Raw genomic sequence first — 15,643 nt, forward strand, 5'->3', positions numbered from 1 at the left:
CCGCAAGCTGATCGATCGCTGATCTCTTCCGTTTTCCACCACTCGCCGCCGGCTCGTCCACTCGGCGGTTGCGGACGCGAGTTGCGCCTGTACAGGCCTAGCCTCCTCGCGGTACAAAAGATTCTCGAACCTGTGGGATCCCATATGATTTTTTTTTCTGTGGCTGTCAGCGACTTCGTTTTTGGTTAGTCTTCATTTCGAACTCCATCTTTCAATCTAGGATTTATTTTGATGTACCATAAAAACAATATAACCAGAAACTATAACTATGAAATAATTCAAAAATATTTGCATGTCGGGTTATGCGTTTGTAGGCATGAAGAGGAAGAGTTTCGTTGAGAACACTTTCTAGCCAACTAGGAATAGTAACCAATTCTGAAGAAATTGTCGAGAGTTCTCATAGAGCCAAACTTAAATTTAAAAATATGTAAGTTTTATTACTATTGCAGAAACAAGCTATACTTTGAGTATCTAACCTCATGATATTTACTATGCTATATGATTCTTTGTTTGTGATTGATTCTTCTAGACAAGCCCCGAGCACTGCCGTGCATACGATAGTTTACCGTACGACTTATGTACGATCCAAACCGAATCACCATTGAATTGCATCATTTTCTTGATCGGTATAGTTCAAAGTAAGTCCCGTACTAAAATCGGATACAGTGGTTTACCTTCGGATTTTTTTATGATCTAGACCGAATCACAGTTGGATTGCATCATTTTCTTGATTAGTGTCATTTAAAGTAAGCATCATACTAAAATCGGATGTGAACTGTGGTATGCACAATACTTTCGTTCAGGCCCCTGCCCCCCTATCACCTTTTTCTGGCTCCGTCGCTGTGCTGCTGCATATAAACATCAACAAATTCTGTGGTATAGGTTGGTGCATTCGCATGCATCTTTTGGGTTCAATAATTATTGTTTTACTGATAGATATCTGTATGAAACCTCACCATTCAGTGAAGTGGCATGTACTCTTTTTAAGAGTTGTTAGAATCTTATGCTTCGTTTCAAACTGATTGCCATGTTTTGTGCGTAGAGCACCATTTGGTTTTCTTTCTTTTGCTGCTCATCAACATCAAGTACAGCGTGTAAAAGCACATTTGGGGATCACCAATACTAGCACTCGGAGGAACCTGGCAATATATTGTAATAACTAAATCATTTCGAATAAATATAACCAGTTTGTAGATATGTGGACAAGTGTATCATGGCAAAGGAGGTGGTCGTGTGAGGAGGAGGCAGTGTGGTTGGGCTCACCGTCGATCTGGATCCCGTGCTGCTGGAGAGGTAGGAGAAGACAAGGCAATGTCCGCGATGACTGCTGTGATGGAGTAAGAAAGTGGTGTCGAGTTCGTACCGGGTGTGACGGATCTCAAGTTAGTTGCAGGCTATGGCACGCGTGCGGTTGCGGCCTGTTGGTTGTTGATCGCTGGTTCCGCTTCCTGCTAGTGCATTTGTGAGAGGGATTTGACTTTTTTCTTGCGAAACGAGGGATCTTTGACTTTGACTGCTGACATGGCAGGTGGGATTCCAAAACCAGTGACATGTCAGCATCAATACCACTTTGCTTCGGTTTTGGATGAAAATTTTCCGGTTTTGTGACATGCAGGACTAAATGTTGCCCAAAAATTCTTAAGGGACTAGATGTAGACTTTTGGTAAACTTAAGGGATCAAAAGCATACCTTTCTCTTTTCTTTTTTGATAGACGTATCATGCATGGAACATTCTCAGCTCATTTGGTGTTTCTAACTTCAAAGCTATCTACATCGTGTATGTCTGATTTTAAGTATTCATTCGTTGCACTGCTGGATCCATGCAGTCGGCTGTGTGGTGAAATGTCAGAACTAGCCTCAATCCCCTTCAGTTCCAAGAGCACGTGAGGCACCGATGATAGGAGCCTTCCCAACGAGCTGCTCCACCATGTGATGTCCTTCTGGTCAATGGTGGGGGCCATGCACACAAGTCTGCTCTCGACGAGGTGGCGCTATCTCCGGGCTTCTACGCCATTCATTTGCATCGATCACCAGAACTTCATGGATGGTGACAAGTTAGATAAGATCGGGGATCGCTTGCTCGTTGCTGCTCTTACGTGACAACACTGCTTCCTTGGATGAATCCCAGATCTTTGTCCATGAAGTTGATAGTATCATGTGTTGTGAGTGGATTCTTCATGTCATGATGCACAAAGTTCATCTCCTTCATGTTTCAGGACCCGTGTTTCTGGATAGCACAACCATGTTTTGTATACAACACCTCAAAATAGTCAGGCTCCAATCTCTCTTGTCGAGAGATGAGTTCTTTAGGTCGCTGAACTGCGACTGTCCAATCCTTGAGCATTTAGAGCTAGAGCATTGTTGTTTGGTGGACTTGATGGAGATCTCATCGAGGTCACTCAAGGTTCTACATATCATTAGCTACCTTATCACCAAGGTGTCCTGATTTGTGCTAGCAATCTTACCCATCTCTCTATCTTAGAATCATGATGTCATTTCTGTGCTATATTAACCAGGGATATGTTCTTTCTAGTAACAACTTCAGTTAGCCTGAGATATGACACATTTCAGTTTATGGAAAGCACAATACTTGGTCATGGTCTACTTCTGGGTCATGGTCTACTTATGGGTCATTGGTCTACTTGCTGGCCTCTCACATCCGACGCCTTGGAGTTGCAGACACCATTACCTGAGGTACAAACTAGTTTTCTTTTCATATCCATACGAGTCTAGGTGAATATATTTGCTTCCTTGGTTAGATTTTGTTATATAGTTTCTTCTCGGATGTAAATTCAAAGGATCTTCACTTTTTTCAGCTTACTTGTTTCCCCTCCTATATATGTGTATCTTAACAAGCTAGCTTAAAAGTATCGAATAATCAACTACTAAACTCACTGTCATCATTTTGATTTCATCAAAGTTCACATCTGAGAGAGGTTTGCAGACATGCCCGGTGTTCAGCAACCTGACAAGTCTGTTGTTGGGTGATTGGAGCCTAGCTGCTTACTTCTACCCGCCGCGTCGCCTCCTACATCGTTCGCCCAAGTTGAACGAGCTAAGTTTTAAACTCGAAATGGTAACCACCTGGAACCATCTCTAAATACCAATTGACCCGCTGGAACAGTAGGACCTCTTAGGCCCTTGCTAATATAGTACCTTAATGTTGACACTCTGCAGGAGAAATGTAGTACATGCAAGGGTGCTAAATCTGCTTTGTAGTCGACAAGAGAGCACCGTTGTCGGGCTCAGGCAACTACCCTTGTATCGAGAGAATCAAAATCCACTGCCATGAAGAAGATTCAAGGGCCAACTCGTTGGTGCAGGCGTTGCTACCGCTTTCCAGCGGTGTGAAAATCAGCATCGAGCATCGCCGATCTATGCTAATCAAGACCTTGTTTTGTTATGGGAACCTGCCACCTTGTTAGTGTTTTGTTAATTTGTTGGGACATAGTCTTTTGGAGACGCCGACATTAGTGAGAAGTGAGCCCAAGAGAAGAGCCACACTTATTATCAGAAAGTAGTGGCCAAATGAGTTTCAAGATCATGTCTGGATATTTTGTGCGCACACGTTGCAATCAAATTCGCTATATATGTGTGATGGTTGATTTGAGCTAGTTCATCAACGTAGTCTAGTTGAGTGTCCAATGTAGTTGTGTTCTAGCCAAATATTGGATTGTTTTTCTCATATATATACTGAGCTCAAAATAGTGGATGAAAGTGTTGTTGACGAAATGTCATGGCATCAGTTTTCACCTTGTGTTCTAGCCAAATTAACCGATCACTATTTCTACCATTTTAAATGAATCAATTCAAGGAGTTGATTTAAATATGCAGTGACATTGCAACCTTTCTCGTGATTGCTTGTATTTGTGATATTGGCACAACTCATTTGATTCAAACTAGACTATGTGAAGGATAATTTTTTTGTACTTTATTAGAGAGTTGTGCGAAGGATTATTGTAGATGGTATATGTTTTGGTTGTTTTCCGCATATCATTAGTTTTCTGGTCTAGCCCATCAAAATACCCAAAATCTCTCATGGAGCCGTGGACCACGCTTAGCATTCACCACCCCATAGAGAGGTTTCTCATTCAGCTCAAGACCAATTTTACTAGTGAATTCAAGAGAAATTGTTCTTCATCTCTCGTTTGGAATTGTCCTTTTGCATCAAGACGCTTAGCATTCTGTTTGGTTTGTGTGTTTATTATTATTTTAAAATATTTTAAATATTACATTAGTTATTTGTTTTAAATATCACTGAACATTTATAAAATGTTCATGTGGTTAAAAAAATTGTTCGTAGCATTCAAAAAGAATTATCAAGACATTTAAAAAACTGGTCATGCGTTCCAAAAAAATGTTCATGAAATTTTAAAAATGTTTAAGCAATGCAAAAAGTGTTTGCAAAATTAAAAAAATGTGTCACAACATTCTAAAAAAATCACGTGCTATTTGGAAAAGCTCATGTGTTTAAATAAACATTCATGAAATTTAAAAATTATATTTTTACAATTAAAAAAACAGTGTAGGTTGAAAAACGGTTTTGTTTCATTATAAAAATGTTCAATGCATACTTGAAAAATGTTTACTTGTACTTCAAAAATTGTTAAACGTATATATAAAATGTTTCAGATGTATAGGAAAAATGTACAATGTGTAAAAGTTAAACATCAAAACATAAATTCAAAAAAGGTTAATTACGAATTTATAAAATATTAAACTTGTCTAAAATGTCTCTAATATATATGAAAAATTTACAATGTGTTAAAAAAATGAGTTGAAAAAAATGAAAAAGGAAAAAGAAGAAATCAATTACCAGTGGACATCGAAGAAAAATTAAATAAAACAAAGAAACACTAAAAAATAAAATATTGTTTTAAAAGATAAATATAACCTATGCTAGCATCGAAAAAAGAGAAAAATGCAGAGAGAAAAAGCGATACATAGCTGAGAAAAAGCGCCTATAGCGTCGAATCGGGAACCGACGCTCATGCGAACGGAAGTGGGCTGTGGCCTATTAAACTTCACTCCTTCGCTTCACTTACTTGTCAGTTTTGTGGTGCTGCTGGTTCAGGATTTTGTGATTTTGAATATGTTCGTGAAATTAGAAAAGTTCATGGATTTATGAAATGTTGGTCGGTTTACAAAAAGTTCATGGATTTGAAAAAGCAAAATAAATTTGAAAAGGAAGTTCATAAAAATAAAAAATAAACACGTTTTTTGAAAAAATTTAACATTTTAAAAAAACTCATAATTATGAAAGAGTTCATGAATTTGAATTTTTTTCACAAAGTTTGAAAAATTTGATGAATTTGAGGAAAGTTCACAAAAAATGAAAACGTTTGTGAATTTGAAAAAAGTATCCACAGATTTGAGAAAAACATTCGTAAGTTTAAAAATATTTTAGTAAAAAGTTTGTGAGTTTGAAAAAAGTATGCAAATTTGAAAAAGTAAAAAATCAAAACTCAGAGTCATCATTTTGATTTGATCAAAGTTTACACTCGAGAGAGGTTTGCTGGCATGCTTGGTGTTCAACAACCTTTCTCATGCTTGTTTGTATTCTTGATATTGACACAACTCATTTGAGTCAAACTAGACTATGTGAAGGGTAAGTTTTTGTTCTTTATTAGAGAATTATGCGAAGGATCATTTGCAGATGTTATTTTTGGTTATTTTTTTGAATATCATTAGTTTTCTTTTCTAGCCCATCGAAATGCTCAAAATCCCTTCTGGAGTTGCAGTTTCAGCTCCAACTGGTGAACCTATGTTTCACATTCACCATCCCATGGAGAGGCTTGTCATTTAGCTCAAGACCAACTTTAACATGCCTTTCTTCTTCAAAGCCATAGCGGCTGCTGCTTCGAATATCTTGAAACCAAACAATCCAAAGATCTTCGACAATATTCACCCACAATGGCTTCTTGGTTTTCTAGTTTCAAAAGAGATCTATTCCTCTTTTCTTTCGGGTTGCGATGTCGATACCCCATGTCAGGGCATGTTTGGCCGTCGCGACAAGGTCATCCTTATCATCGCTCTCGCGCTTATGATTGTTGTTCCTCCTTGACAATCCGCGAGCGCTCTTGGATCTGGGAGACTCTGGTGGCTTTGGCCTTGGATGACTTGGGCGCTCCTCTATCTTTCCCCTCGTTGTACTTTTGCTTGTTGAGGACCACTTACATCCCGGTAGTGTAGTTTTTGGCAATGTCGAAGAGCTCTGGTGTCATCTGTGGGGACTTGCGCCTGATCTTTTGAGTCAACTCCGGGCATCGGAGCTCGGTAGAGAAGGTGGTGATCACGTCTGTGTCGTGCACTTTGGCCCATGAGTCCTTGACCCAAGAAAAGGGGGGGGGGGGGTCACTTCCTCTTTGCTAAGCTTTGGAAATGTGCTGCCCAACTTGAACACAAAGTTTTCTTCTGAATGTTGTTACATGGTTGTATAAATGTAGATATCTTCTTCACATAAAGCCATTCCATCATCAAAGCTTCAACCGTGCTGATATTGTGATAGTCAAGAGGGAACTCTTATTAATCTCTTCTGGAATTGTCCATTTGCACAAGATCAGTGGAAGAGAATTTTTCCAAATAAGCAGAGGGGACTTCTATCTAGAGTAAATTTTAGTTTTCACCCCCTACATTGATATTTCTGGCACTAATTACCTCATTTAACAACATTTCATCCGGGTTACCCTATTTAGCAAAAGGTATGCCAATTTTTACCTCTCTTTTCATGGGTATTGTTACCACCAAAGAGCTACTAGAAGGAAACTACCAACTCCACAACTATGTTGTCATGTACGCAACTACGTTCGCACTCAAACGGTAGTTTGGGAATAGTTTACTCTATTGGTTGCTAGGCAGACAGTAAACCAGGGAATTTAACTAAGTACTAACTTAAGAATAAAATAAGTAATAGCTAGTGGGGAGTATTATATAGTAGTATCTTAGCTAGGTGTCCCCGCAAAAAAAACTAGTATTTTAGGTGGTCTCATTTGTTGCCATGCATGACATATAATAATATACAATTTATTGTGATACAGTCTTATAATATGATACTCAACGCTTTCTTTATTCATTTAATTCTATATCACCTCATCAAAATTGCTTAGTTGGCATGCATGATACTAGCTAAAAGGAGAAATAGACTAAGGAGAATTAATGCAACATTTACTTGAGCAAAGGTGGTGTCTAGGTGATGGGTCTCTAGCACTCGGCGGCGTTTAGTGATGTTAATCTATCGACCACTAATACTAGCTAGGTAACCGCCTCTAGTTATTGCCCTCCTCCTCCACCACCCAATCTCTTCTTCTCCTTCTTCTTCTTCTTCTTCTTCTTCTTCTTCTTCTTCTTCTTCTTCTTCTTCTTCTTCTTCTTCTTCTTCTTCTTCTTCTTCTTCTTCTTCTTCTTCTTCTTCTTTAGAGAAAAGGCGACGGCCGAGCCCGAGAAAAGGCTCGAACCTAGCCCGGTTTTGAATTAACAAAGCCATCAATCGGCCAGGATTACAAACAGACAACTTACAAGAAAAACGGCAAAGATACAAGGTGCTAGAACAACTCACAACCTAACAGCAATACAGGCAAACGAAAAATAGAAGAGGGGTCCCAGCCTGAATTGTAAAGGCCAAACGTCTAGAACAACAGCTACACCGGCAACAGGGTGAGAACACAAGCAGCACCAGCGTCAGAGGCCAACGCCATCACCTACTCCTGCAGAGCCTGAAAGCATGCCATCCTAATCAACCTCCAAAGAAGACCACAATCCTCTCGCCCTGGCTCGAAGGGCGCCGAACCGTCGGAAGGTAGAAAGCTCACCGAGAGCGGCATGAACAGAACCAGCAGAGCATCCCAGACGTGAGGAACCAGAGCTTGAACCACACCCACAGGACTACCATGACCTCACCACCGGGCACAGCCAACTGCACATCCAAACGCGAGTTGAAGACGATACCACAGACGAAGACCGACGGAAGAGGATGAACATGAAGGCGCCACCATCCGCCCACAAACAAGTAGCAAGCGCCAACCTTGCAGCCATGCGCCCCGGACGACGCCTCCAAGAAGGGATGCGACGACAGCACGCCGCCGCTGTCCGCAAGGGGAGCTAGAGCTTTCACCACCAGGATGCAAAGCAGCGATTAGGAGGGGACCTCAACAAGGCCTCCAAGGAGGGAGTCGACGCCAATGGCGCCGTCAATGTCGTGGCCGCCGCCAATGACCAAGGGTTTCCCCCGGTCCCGCTCCACACCCCGCCCACACGGTCCCAGATCTGACCAGAAGGGCGCAAGCCAGCTGGGAGGGACGAAGGTCTTCATCAAAAGCAGGAACGCCGGCCGATGGGGCGTCCCGCCACCGTAGAACACGTCCGCCGCAACCTCGCCGCCCACACGCCAAAGTCACGGATTAGCACCCACAAGCGCCGCTCGCCGCAGAGACGACGATGTCCGCACAATCCGGGGTCGCCGCCTCGGCATCCAACCACCACACGCATCACATCTGCAGCCAGCCGACATCCCCGCCACACCCACCAGGAGCATCTCCGTAGACACCACGCGCCTCCCCGGAGAACAAAATCACGTCTGCAGCGTCCCCAAAGGCCAGATCCGGCAAAAGTCGATGGCCAGCAGCCGCCAGGGCCCTGGATCCGGCGACTCCAGAACGACCGCGGCAAGCCTAAACAGGCGCAAGGCCGCCACCCTGGCCCAGAGTGAGGCAGCCGGATCTAGCAGCCAGCCGCCGTCAGAGCCACCACCAGCACCGGATCCGGCGGATGGGGCGGTGCCAGGGACAGTCGACGAGGGAGAGCGCCGATGCAGAAAAGGGGAGAGGCGAAACCCACAGCGGCGACCAGGGAGGAGGGGCGGGCTAACCGACGCAGATGGCGCGAGTGGACGTCTCGCCGCCGCCAACCACCGCGCGAGCCAGGCCCGGCGAAGGCCGACGGCGGCGGTGGGGGAGGGAGACCAGGGGAGTGGGCTTGTGGCGGCGGGCTAGGGTTTCGCCCCTGAGTGAACCAGGGAGGGCGACCAGGGAGGAGGGGCAGGCTAACCGACGCAGATGGCGCGAGTGGACGCCCCGCCGCCGCCAACCACCGTGCGAGCCAGGCCCGGCGAAGGCCGACGGCGGCAGTGGGGGAGGGAGACCAGGGGAGTGGGCTTGTGGCGGCGGGCTAGGGTTTCGCCCCTGAGTGAACCAGGGAGGGCGACCAGGGAGGAGGGGCGGGCTAACCGACGCAGATGGCGCGAGTGGACGCCCCGCCGCCGCCAACCACCGCGCGAGCTAGGCCCGGCGAAGGCCGACGGCGGCGGTGGGGGAGGGAGACCAGGGGAGTGGGCTTGTGGCGGCGGGCTAGGGTTTCGCCCCCGAGTGAACCAGGAAGGACGACGCGGGGGGGGGGGGGGGGGGGGGGGAGGGGGGTATCTTCTTCTTCTTCTTAATTTTTTTCGAGAGTATGCCAATGGCGTACTGTTGTAAATTGCTTTCTCTCTTCTTCTTAATTTGACTGTTGCCAATCTTCACTCAAAAGAAAAAAAAGACTGTTGCCAATCGAACATGCAGTGTTTTGGCTAGTTTTAGCATAGTAACCAAGTTGTGACTACAAATATTTCTCCCAGCAGCTAGAGTCTTGACCTGCTTAACCATGTTCAAAATTTGTGACGGCTCAGCACGGTCTATCAGTCAACATGTTTATCTAGTGTTGTGTAGTCCAACACTCCAACTACTAGCCGCCCATGTGATCACTGACGCCTGAGGTTTTTCAAAAGAGTAGGCAGTGATATATGCTTAAAGATATTATTTGACCCTCGATTCTGTGCAAATATGGTGAGCTACATAATAGTTAGGCACTTAATACCTTTCAGTGCTATTTTCTCCTAGTCACTGTCATACAATTAAGTTGCAGACTCCAACTTGATTACCCGCCGAATACTAGTAGAACACAGTACGGTATCTATGCTAGCTACTGAAAAGAGTCAAAGCTCAATTTTGAACAGGAAGAAACACGTGCATGCATTAGTCACAGTGGATACTAGCTAAGCTTGGATGCTAGTTAAGCTAGAAGTAATGTTGGACTTCCCAAACTGTTACTACTAGCTAGCTTGCCCGTGTGGACCGTGCTGGTATAACAGTTAGTCATACATAGCTTGGTACCCTGCACTCACTCTCTCTATATATTCTAGCTATCCATGTTAAGTGTCCTTACCTCCTTCCTGTGTTTTCTATGTGCGGCGCTGAGGACGGTTCTAATTTACGATGCTACATGATATATATATGTGAGACACTAACCAGCTAGCAGGTAGTATACATACACTCATGAGCTCACAACCCTCTTTGCCGAGACATATTGAGGTATGTATGCATGCTAGCTAGATCTTCTTTCTAAAGTTAGCGCTGTGGATTAATTAATTTTAACTTGCCAGGTCTCCTATCTGCACGCTAAGTTGCTTCACGATTTGTGATTTTTTTTTCTCTTGGCATATATATCAGTAATATTGTCATGTCAGCTGCATGATATGGTACCTTGTTTTTTCCTTTTTATTTTTTACTCCAAGTCAATATTTGTAAGCCAAGCTAGCTAGATTTGTAGAAACATCCATATGTTATGTTCGGTTAGGCCCTGGGTGCTGTCCATCTTTTCAAAAAAGTAAGTTATATATGCTTGGTTATTCACTGAGTATATAAAAATGAAATTTGTTCTCAAGTAAATTTAAGCATCATGGTTATATAAGAAGTTTATTCAATTCTAAGTGTATAAAAGGACTTCTAGTCGTACAAGAAGTTTAACGAAAATGATAAGTACCTGACGTCAGGTACTTGCACATGGCAAAACAAACGATTTTTATGGCAATTTTAGTTGATGCGTGGATGTCCATTTTTCTTACAAGCACAGCAATTTTCCTAGCAAAAAGATAAACTAAGACAGATTTGCCATGCTTGCCCACTAAACTTGCCATCCTCAACAAATATAAAATGTCACAAAAAACGTTCCTTTTGCCATGTGCACGTACCTGACATCGGGTACTTTATCAGATTCCAAGTTTAATCGATTTGTTCTCAAGTAAATTTAAGCATCATATATAGTTCTATAAGCATCATGCATGGTGTACAATATATACTCTAACATCTTAACAGTCCATTTATGTGACGTCCATAAAAGGACTCCTAGTCAATCCAACTCATAGAGATGTGCCTAACAAAATGAAGGGGAGGGAGTAACTCATACTAATGTTCTTGCAGGCCAAATAACAACATGGACTTAACAAGTCTTACCGCAGTGTGGTGGGCCGTGGCTCTTCTTTTCATCACCGTGTTAGTCACCAAGATTTCAAGAGCAAGATTCACCACCGTTGATCTACATCGTACAACAGGTCAACTTCCTCCCCTGGTGAATGGAGTTGCTCTCCTCAAACTATTACCTACCCTTTTCAACAAGGGTCTACCGGCAATGACGAATGATCTATATGTCAAATATGGCAGTGTATTCATGGTAAGTTCATTTGGAGTGAAGGTAACACTGTTGATCGGGCCAGAGGTGACGGCTCATTTCTTCCAAGGTCTGGAGTCGGAGATTAGCCACGGTAATCTGTTTGAGTTCACTGTGCCCATGTTTGGTGAAGCAGTTGGTTATGGCAGAGATACCGCCACCCGAACTGAACAAATGCGCTTCCATATCGAAGCATTGAGACCATCAAGGTTGAGGAGCCATGTTTATCCCATGCTTCAAGAAGTGGAGGTGCGTAGCAAACAGGCTGTGCCCTTACTCATTTGTTATCACTAGTGCAGAACCGGGCAATAGCACCGGTTCGTAAGACCCTTTAGTGCCGGTTTAGGAACCGGCATTAAAGTTTCGGCACTAAAGCCCCCCCCCCCTTTAATACCGGTTCAGCACGAACCGGTGCTAAAGGGAAACCACGTGGCACGAGCTAGCTCCGGGGGCCGGGAGCCCTTTAGTACCGGTTGGTAACACCAACCGGTACTAAAATGTTTGGGGGGTTTTTGGTTTTATGATTTCTTTTTCATTTAATTTTGTGTTTTCCATTTTAATTTTTTTTCGTTTGCTGGTATTTTACGGTACTACACATTGTACACGTTATATATATATTGTAGCGCTAAAGTACACCCGAGCGTAGAATCGCTAATCATGCGCTCCGGCTAGGTGGGCGGACCGGACGTCCGCGCGCAGTGCCACAAATTAGCCAACCAACAGGCCTCCCTCCGCTTGATCGTAAAAAGGATGGAAACCATCGTAACATCAATAATTGATTAACTGGCTGCATAGACCACCACGCCCAGCCAAATTAGCTGACCACATCTCTTTTAGTTTAGACCCTCGTAACGGTTTGCAAAATATAGTAAAATGATTACCGCACTAGATTTGCCTTGTTAACTAGCCGGGTAAATGACTTCTGTACGTGCCAATTGTTGTTAGCTTTGGGTATGTGGTAATTTGATTATGACACCTCATTACTACTAGTATTAAATTTTAGTTTTCCCCATTACTAGAAGTACAACGTGGCGTTACCATAGATTTATAATTGAGCCCAACTTGGCGTTACCATGAATTACTAGATCTACCACTTGTTGTTACCATACATGCAAAAGTGAACATAACGTGGCTATATAAGACCCTCCATTCCAGAGAAATAAATAAATTACTAGAACTACTACTTTGTAACGTGGTTAGCATCGGTTACCATCGGTTACCACCAAATTAGAAACAAATAGAAGTGTGATCCTTGTAACGTGGTTAGTGTGTTTTACTACATGTTACTCATGCTTTACGATCAAGTGGGAAGCAACTGCATGCCGGTTAGCGTGCGCGCCTTGAGTTGTTTAGAGGAGCATGAGCGCGTGTTCTGGCCGGAGTGCAGAATAAGGAATTTGCGCTCAGGCTTAGTTTAGCATACCTAGTAGAACCAATTATATATATATATATATATATATATATATATATATATAAATAGAATTTTTAGTAGAACCAATCATATATATATCATCAATGTCTCACAAACCATCATATTAATTTACACATACACACATGTATAGCTATATACAATTTCTCCTACATATGTATGTTGCCTTCGGAGCCAGTGGCATTAGCCTAATTGGTGCCTTCGGAGCACGATGACAATTGGAAGTGGTTCATGACCATGGCACTATATGTATAACAAACAACGTACGGGTAAGATAATTATACGAGTAACTATATATCCAAATCACACAAATATCAATTTTTATATAAAATTTCATGAACAAGAGGCTCACCATAAGGTGGTGCCGGCGACGGGACGGTGCGGGCGATCGACGGTGGTTACGACGGAGATTTAGAAGGCACTAAGTAAACCACATCTACATATGCAAACTAAGTGTTATTTTTGACCTCAAATTGCATATAAATCAAATACTAGCACACACACACACACACACACACACACACACATATATATATATATATATATATCCTCCCAAATTACTAAAATCACAAATTAATCACTATATAAAGCATTGCAAGAGCTAATCTAGCAATGAGAGATGAAAGGACAAAGTTGCTAACCTTTGTGATCATTTGAATGGATGGGGGCCTTCAAATCTTGACAAATTTTGGGCAAAATGTGTGATGAGCTCGAGAGGAAGAGGGAAAGAACAGAGAGGAGAGGGGAAAGGGGAAGAACAGAGCGAGCTCGGGTGGACGAAGGGTTTATGTAGGACGACCTTTAGTACCGGTTCGTGCCAAGAACCGGTACTAAAGGGGCTGGAGGGGCCCCAGTCTGACAACATCCTGCCACCACTGTCATTAGTACCGGTTCGTGGCACGAACCGGTGCTAAAGGTTCGCCACAAACCGGTACTAATGAAAGCGGCCCGGCTAGCCGTTGGAACCGGCACTAATGTATACATTAGTGCCGACTCAAATACAAACCGGCACTAATGTGCTTCACGTTTGACCCTTTTTCTACTAGTGTATTTTTGCCCCGAAAAGGGCCTCTAGCTCGGTTTATGCATGCACAGGCATCTTTTCGTTACAAAGTTTAAACCATAAATTACTCATCTGTTCTAGAGTACATGTTTACATACAAGTTGCACAAAACTTATGTTGTATCGATGCATTCATGCAGGGTTACTTTGCAAAATGGGGAGATGAAGGCATAGTTGATCTAAAGCTTGAGTTCGAGAAGTTACTCATGTTGATCTCAAGCAGGTGTTTGCTCGGAAAAGAGGTTCGGGAGAACATGTTCGATGAAGTCTACACACTATTTCACGAGATTGAAGACAATGGTGTGACTTTGATCAGCTTCTTGTTCCCATATCTCCCATCTCCAGCAAACCGGCAGCGAGATAGAGCGCGCATAAGGCTAACACAAATCCTTTCCGATGTCGTCAATTCCCGTAAGAACTCTGGCAGAGTTGAGGAGGACACGCTGCAGAAATTGATCGACTCTAAGTACAAAGATGGTCGCCCTACAACGGTAGAAGAGGTAGTCGGGCTAATCATTGGCTTGTTGTTTGCTGGAAAACACACCAGCTCTCACACTAGTACTTGGACTGCAGCTTGTTTACTCAGCCATCCAACTTTCTTGAGAGCTGCCATTGAGGAGCAACAACAAATCAGTAGCAAATACAAGGACATGGGGCTAGACTACAATGCATTTATAGAGATGGATACACTACATAGTTGCATCAAGGAGGCACTAAGGAAGCACCCTCCAACACCAATGCTGGTCCGCAGAGCACATAAGAGCTTCATGGTGAAGACGAAAGAGGGCAAAGAATATGACATCCCGCAAGACCACATCGTAGCAACTCCCACTATAGTCAACAATAACATCTCTTATATCTATAAGGACCCTCAGGTATATGATCCATGCCGGTTTGGCCCCGAAAGAAGAGAAGACAAAGTAGGTGGCAAGTTCTCTTACACGTCATTTAGCGGTGGACGACACATTTGCACCGGGGAGGCCTATGCTTACATGCAACTTAAAGTGATATGGAGCCATTTGCTGAGGAACTTTGAGCTCGAATTGATCTCCCCTTTCCCCAAGACAGACTGGAGCAAGTTCTTGCCAGAGCCACAAGGAAAACTACTCGTAAAATATAAGAGGAATGGCATTTTGCAGTCACTTAATTAGTTGATCTACTGCAACCTATATGTGTATATGTACGCTTACTTCTGTGTAATATCAATGCAATCGTGTTTGGATGCCACATTTAGTGGCGGACTTGGCTTTGAGTGCTAGTAGTTCCGTACCCACAATTATGTTCATCAAGAAATAAATACATAGTCTTGGTTGGTTTCTATGTCATCCGTCCTTTTGTGTCCTTCCACTACTTTTTTCTGTTGCATTTGAAAAGATTCCTGGTTGGCAGATTTTGTGAGGCTTGCACTAAATGGAGTATTCACCCCTAAAAAAACCAAATGGAGCACTCACTATTCACTACTGAAATGGCCCGGATTGGTAGTGCGTCCTGTTGGACACTCGGCAAAGGATCTCATAAACCGAGTGCAAAAAAAGGCCCTCGGCTAAGGTTGGACACTCGGCAAAGCCTGTTCTTTGACAAGTGCCATTCAGAAAGCACTCGGCAAAGACATGGACTCTCGGCAAAGGCCTAGACACGTATGGTGGCCTTCATCTGAAAAGGATATTCCTACCATGC

The 15,643-nt window shown here is 43.3% G+C and overlaps 1 protein-coding gene and 1 pseudogene across 5 annotated transcripts; both read left to right on the forward strand.

The window, feature by feature from the left end:
* The first annotated feature begins 1,719 nt into the window (after window positions 1–1,719).
* LOC125555667 (uncharacterized) lies at window positions 1,720–3,219 on the forward strand (annotated as a pseudogene).
* Window positions 3,220–10,157: 6,938 nt separating this feature from the next.
* LOC125506823 (obtusifoliol 14-alpha demethylase) lies at window positions 10,158–15,291 on the forward strand. 5 transcript variants are annotated; one of them, XM_048671524.2, is made up of 4 exons: window positions 10,158–10,340; window positions 10,412–10,507; window positions 11,229–11,478; window positions 14,107–15,291. In XM_048671524.2, exons 2-4 carry the CDS (start codon window positions 10,500–10,502, stop codon window positions 15,115–15,117), a joined length of 1,269 nt encoding a protein of 422 aa, XP_048527481.1. In that variant the 5' UTR covers window positions 10,158–10,340; window positions 10,412–10,499; the 3' UTR covers window positions 15,118–15,291. The 5 variants fall into 5 exon arrangements, with proteins under 5 accessions (XP_048527481.1, XP_048527479.1, XP_087381363.1 ...); XM_048671522.2 differs by having other exon boundaries at window positions 10,163–10,340; window positions 11,229–11,724; XM_087525237.1 differs by lacking the exon at window positions 10,412–10,507 and having other exon boundaries at window positions 10,163–10,246; window positions 10,309–10,340; window positions 11,229–11,724.
* The last annotated feature ends 352 nt before the right edge of the window (window positions 15,292–15,643 follow it).

Source organism: Triticum urartu, chromosome 5A (genome assembly GCF_056163025.1).
Source record: "Triticum urartu cultivar PI428250 chromosome 5A, HENAU_Tu73, whole genome shotgun sequence".
NCBI lineage: Eukaryota > Viridiplantae > Streptophyta > Magnoliopsida > Poales > Poaceae > Triticum > Triticum urartu.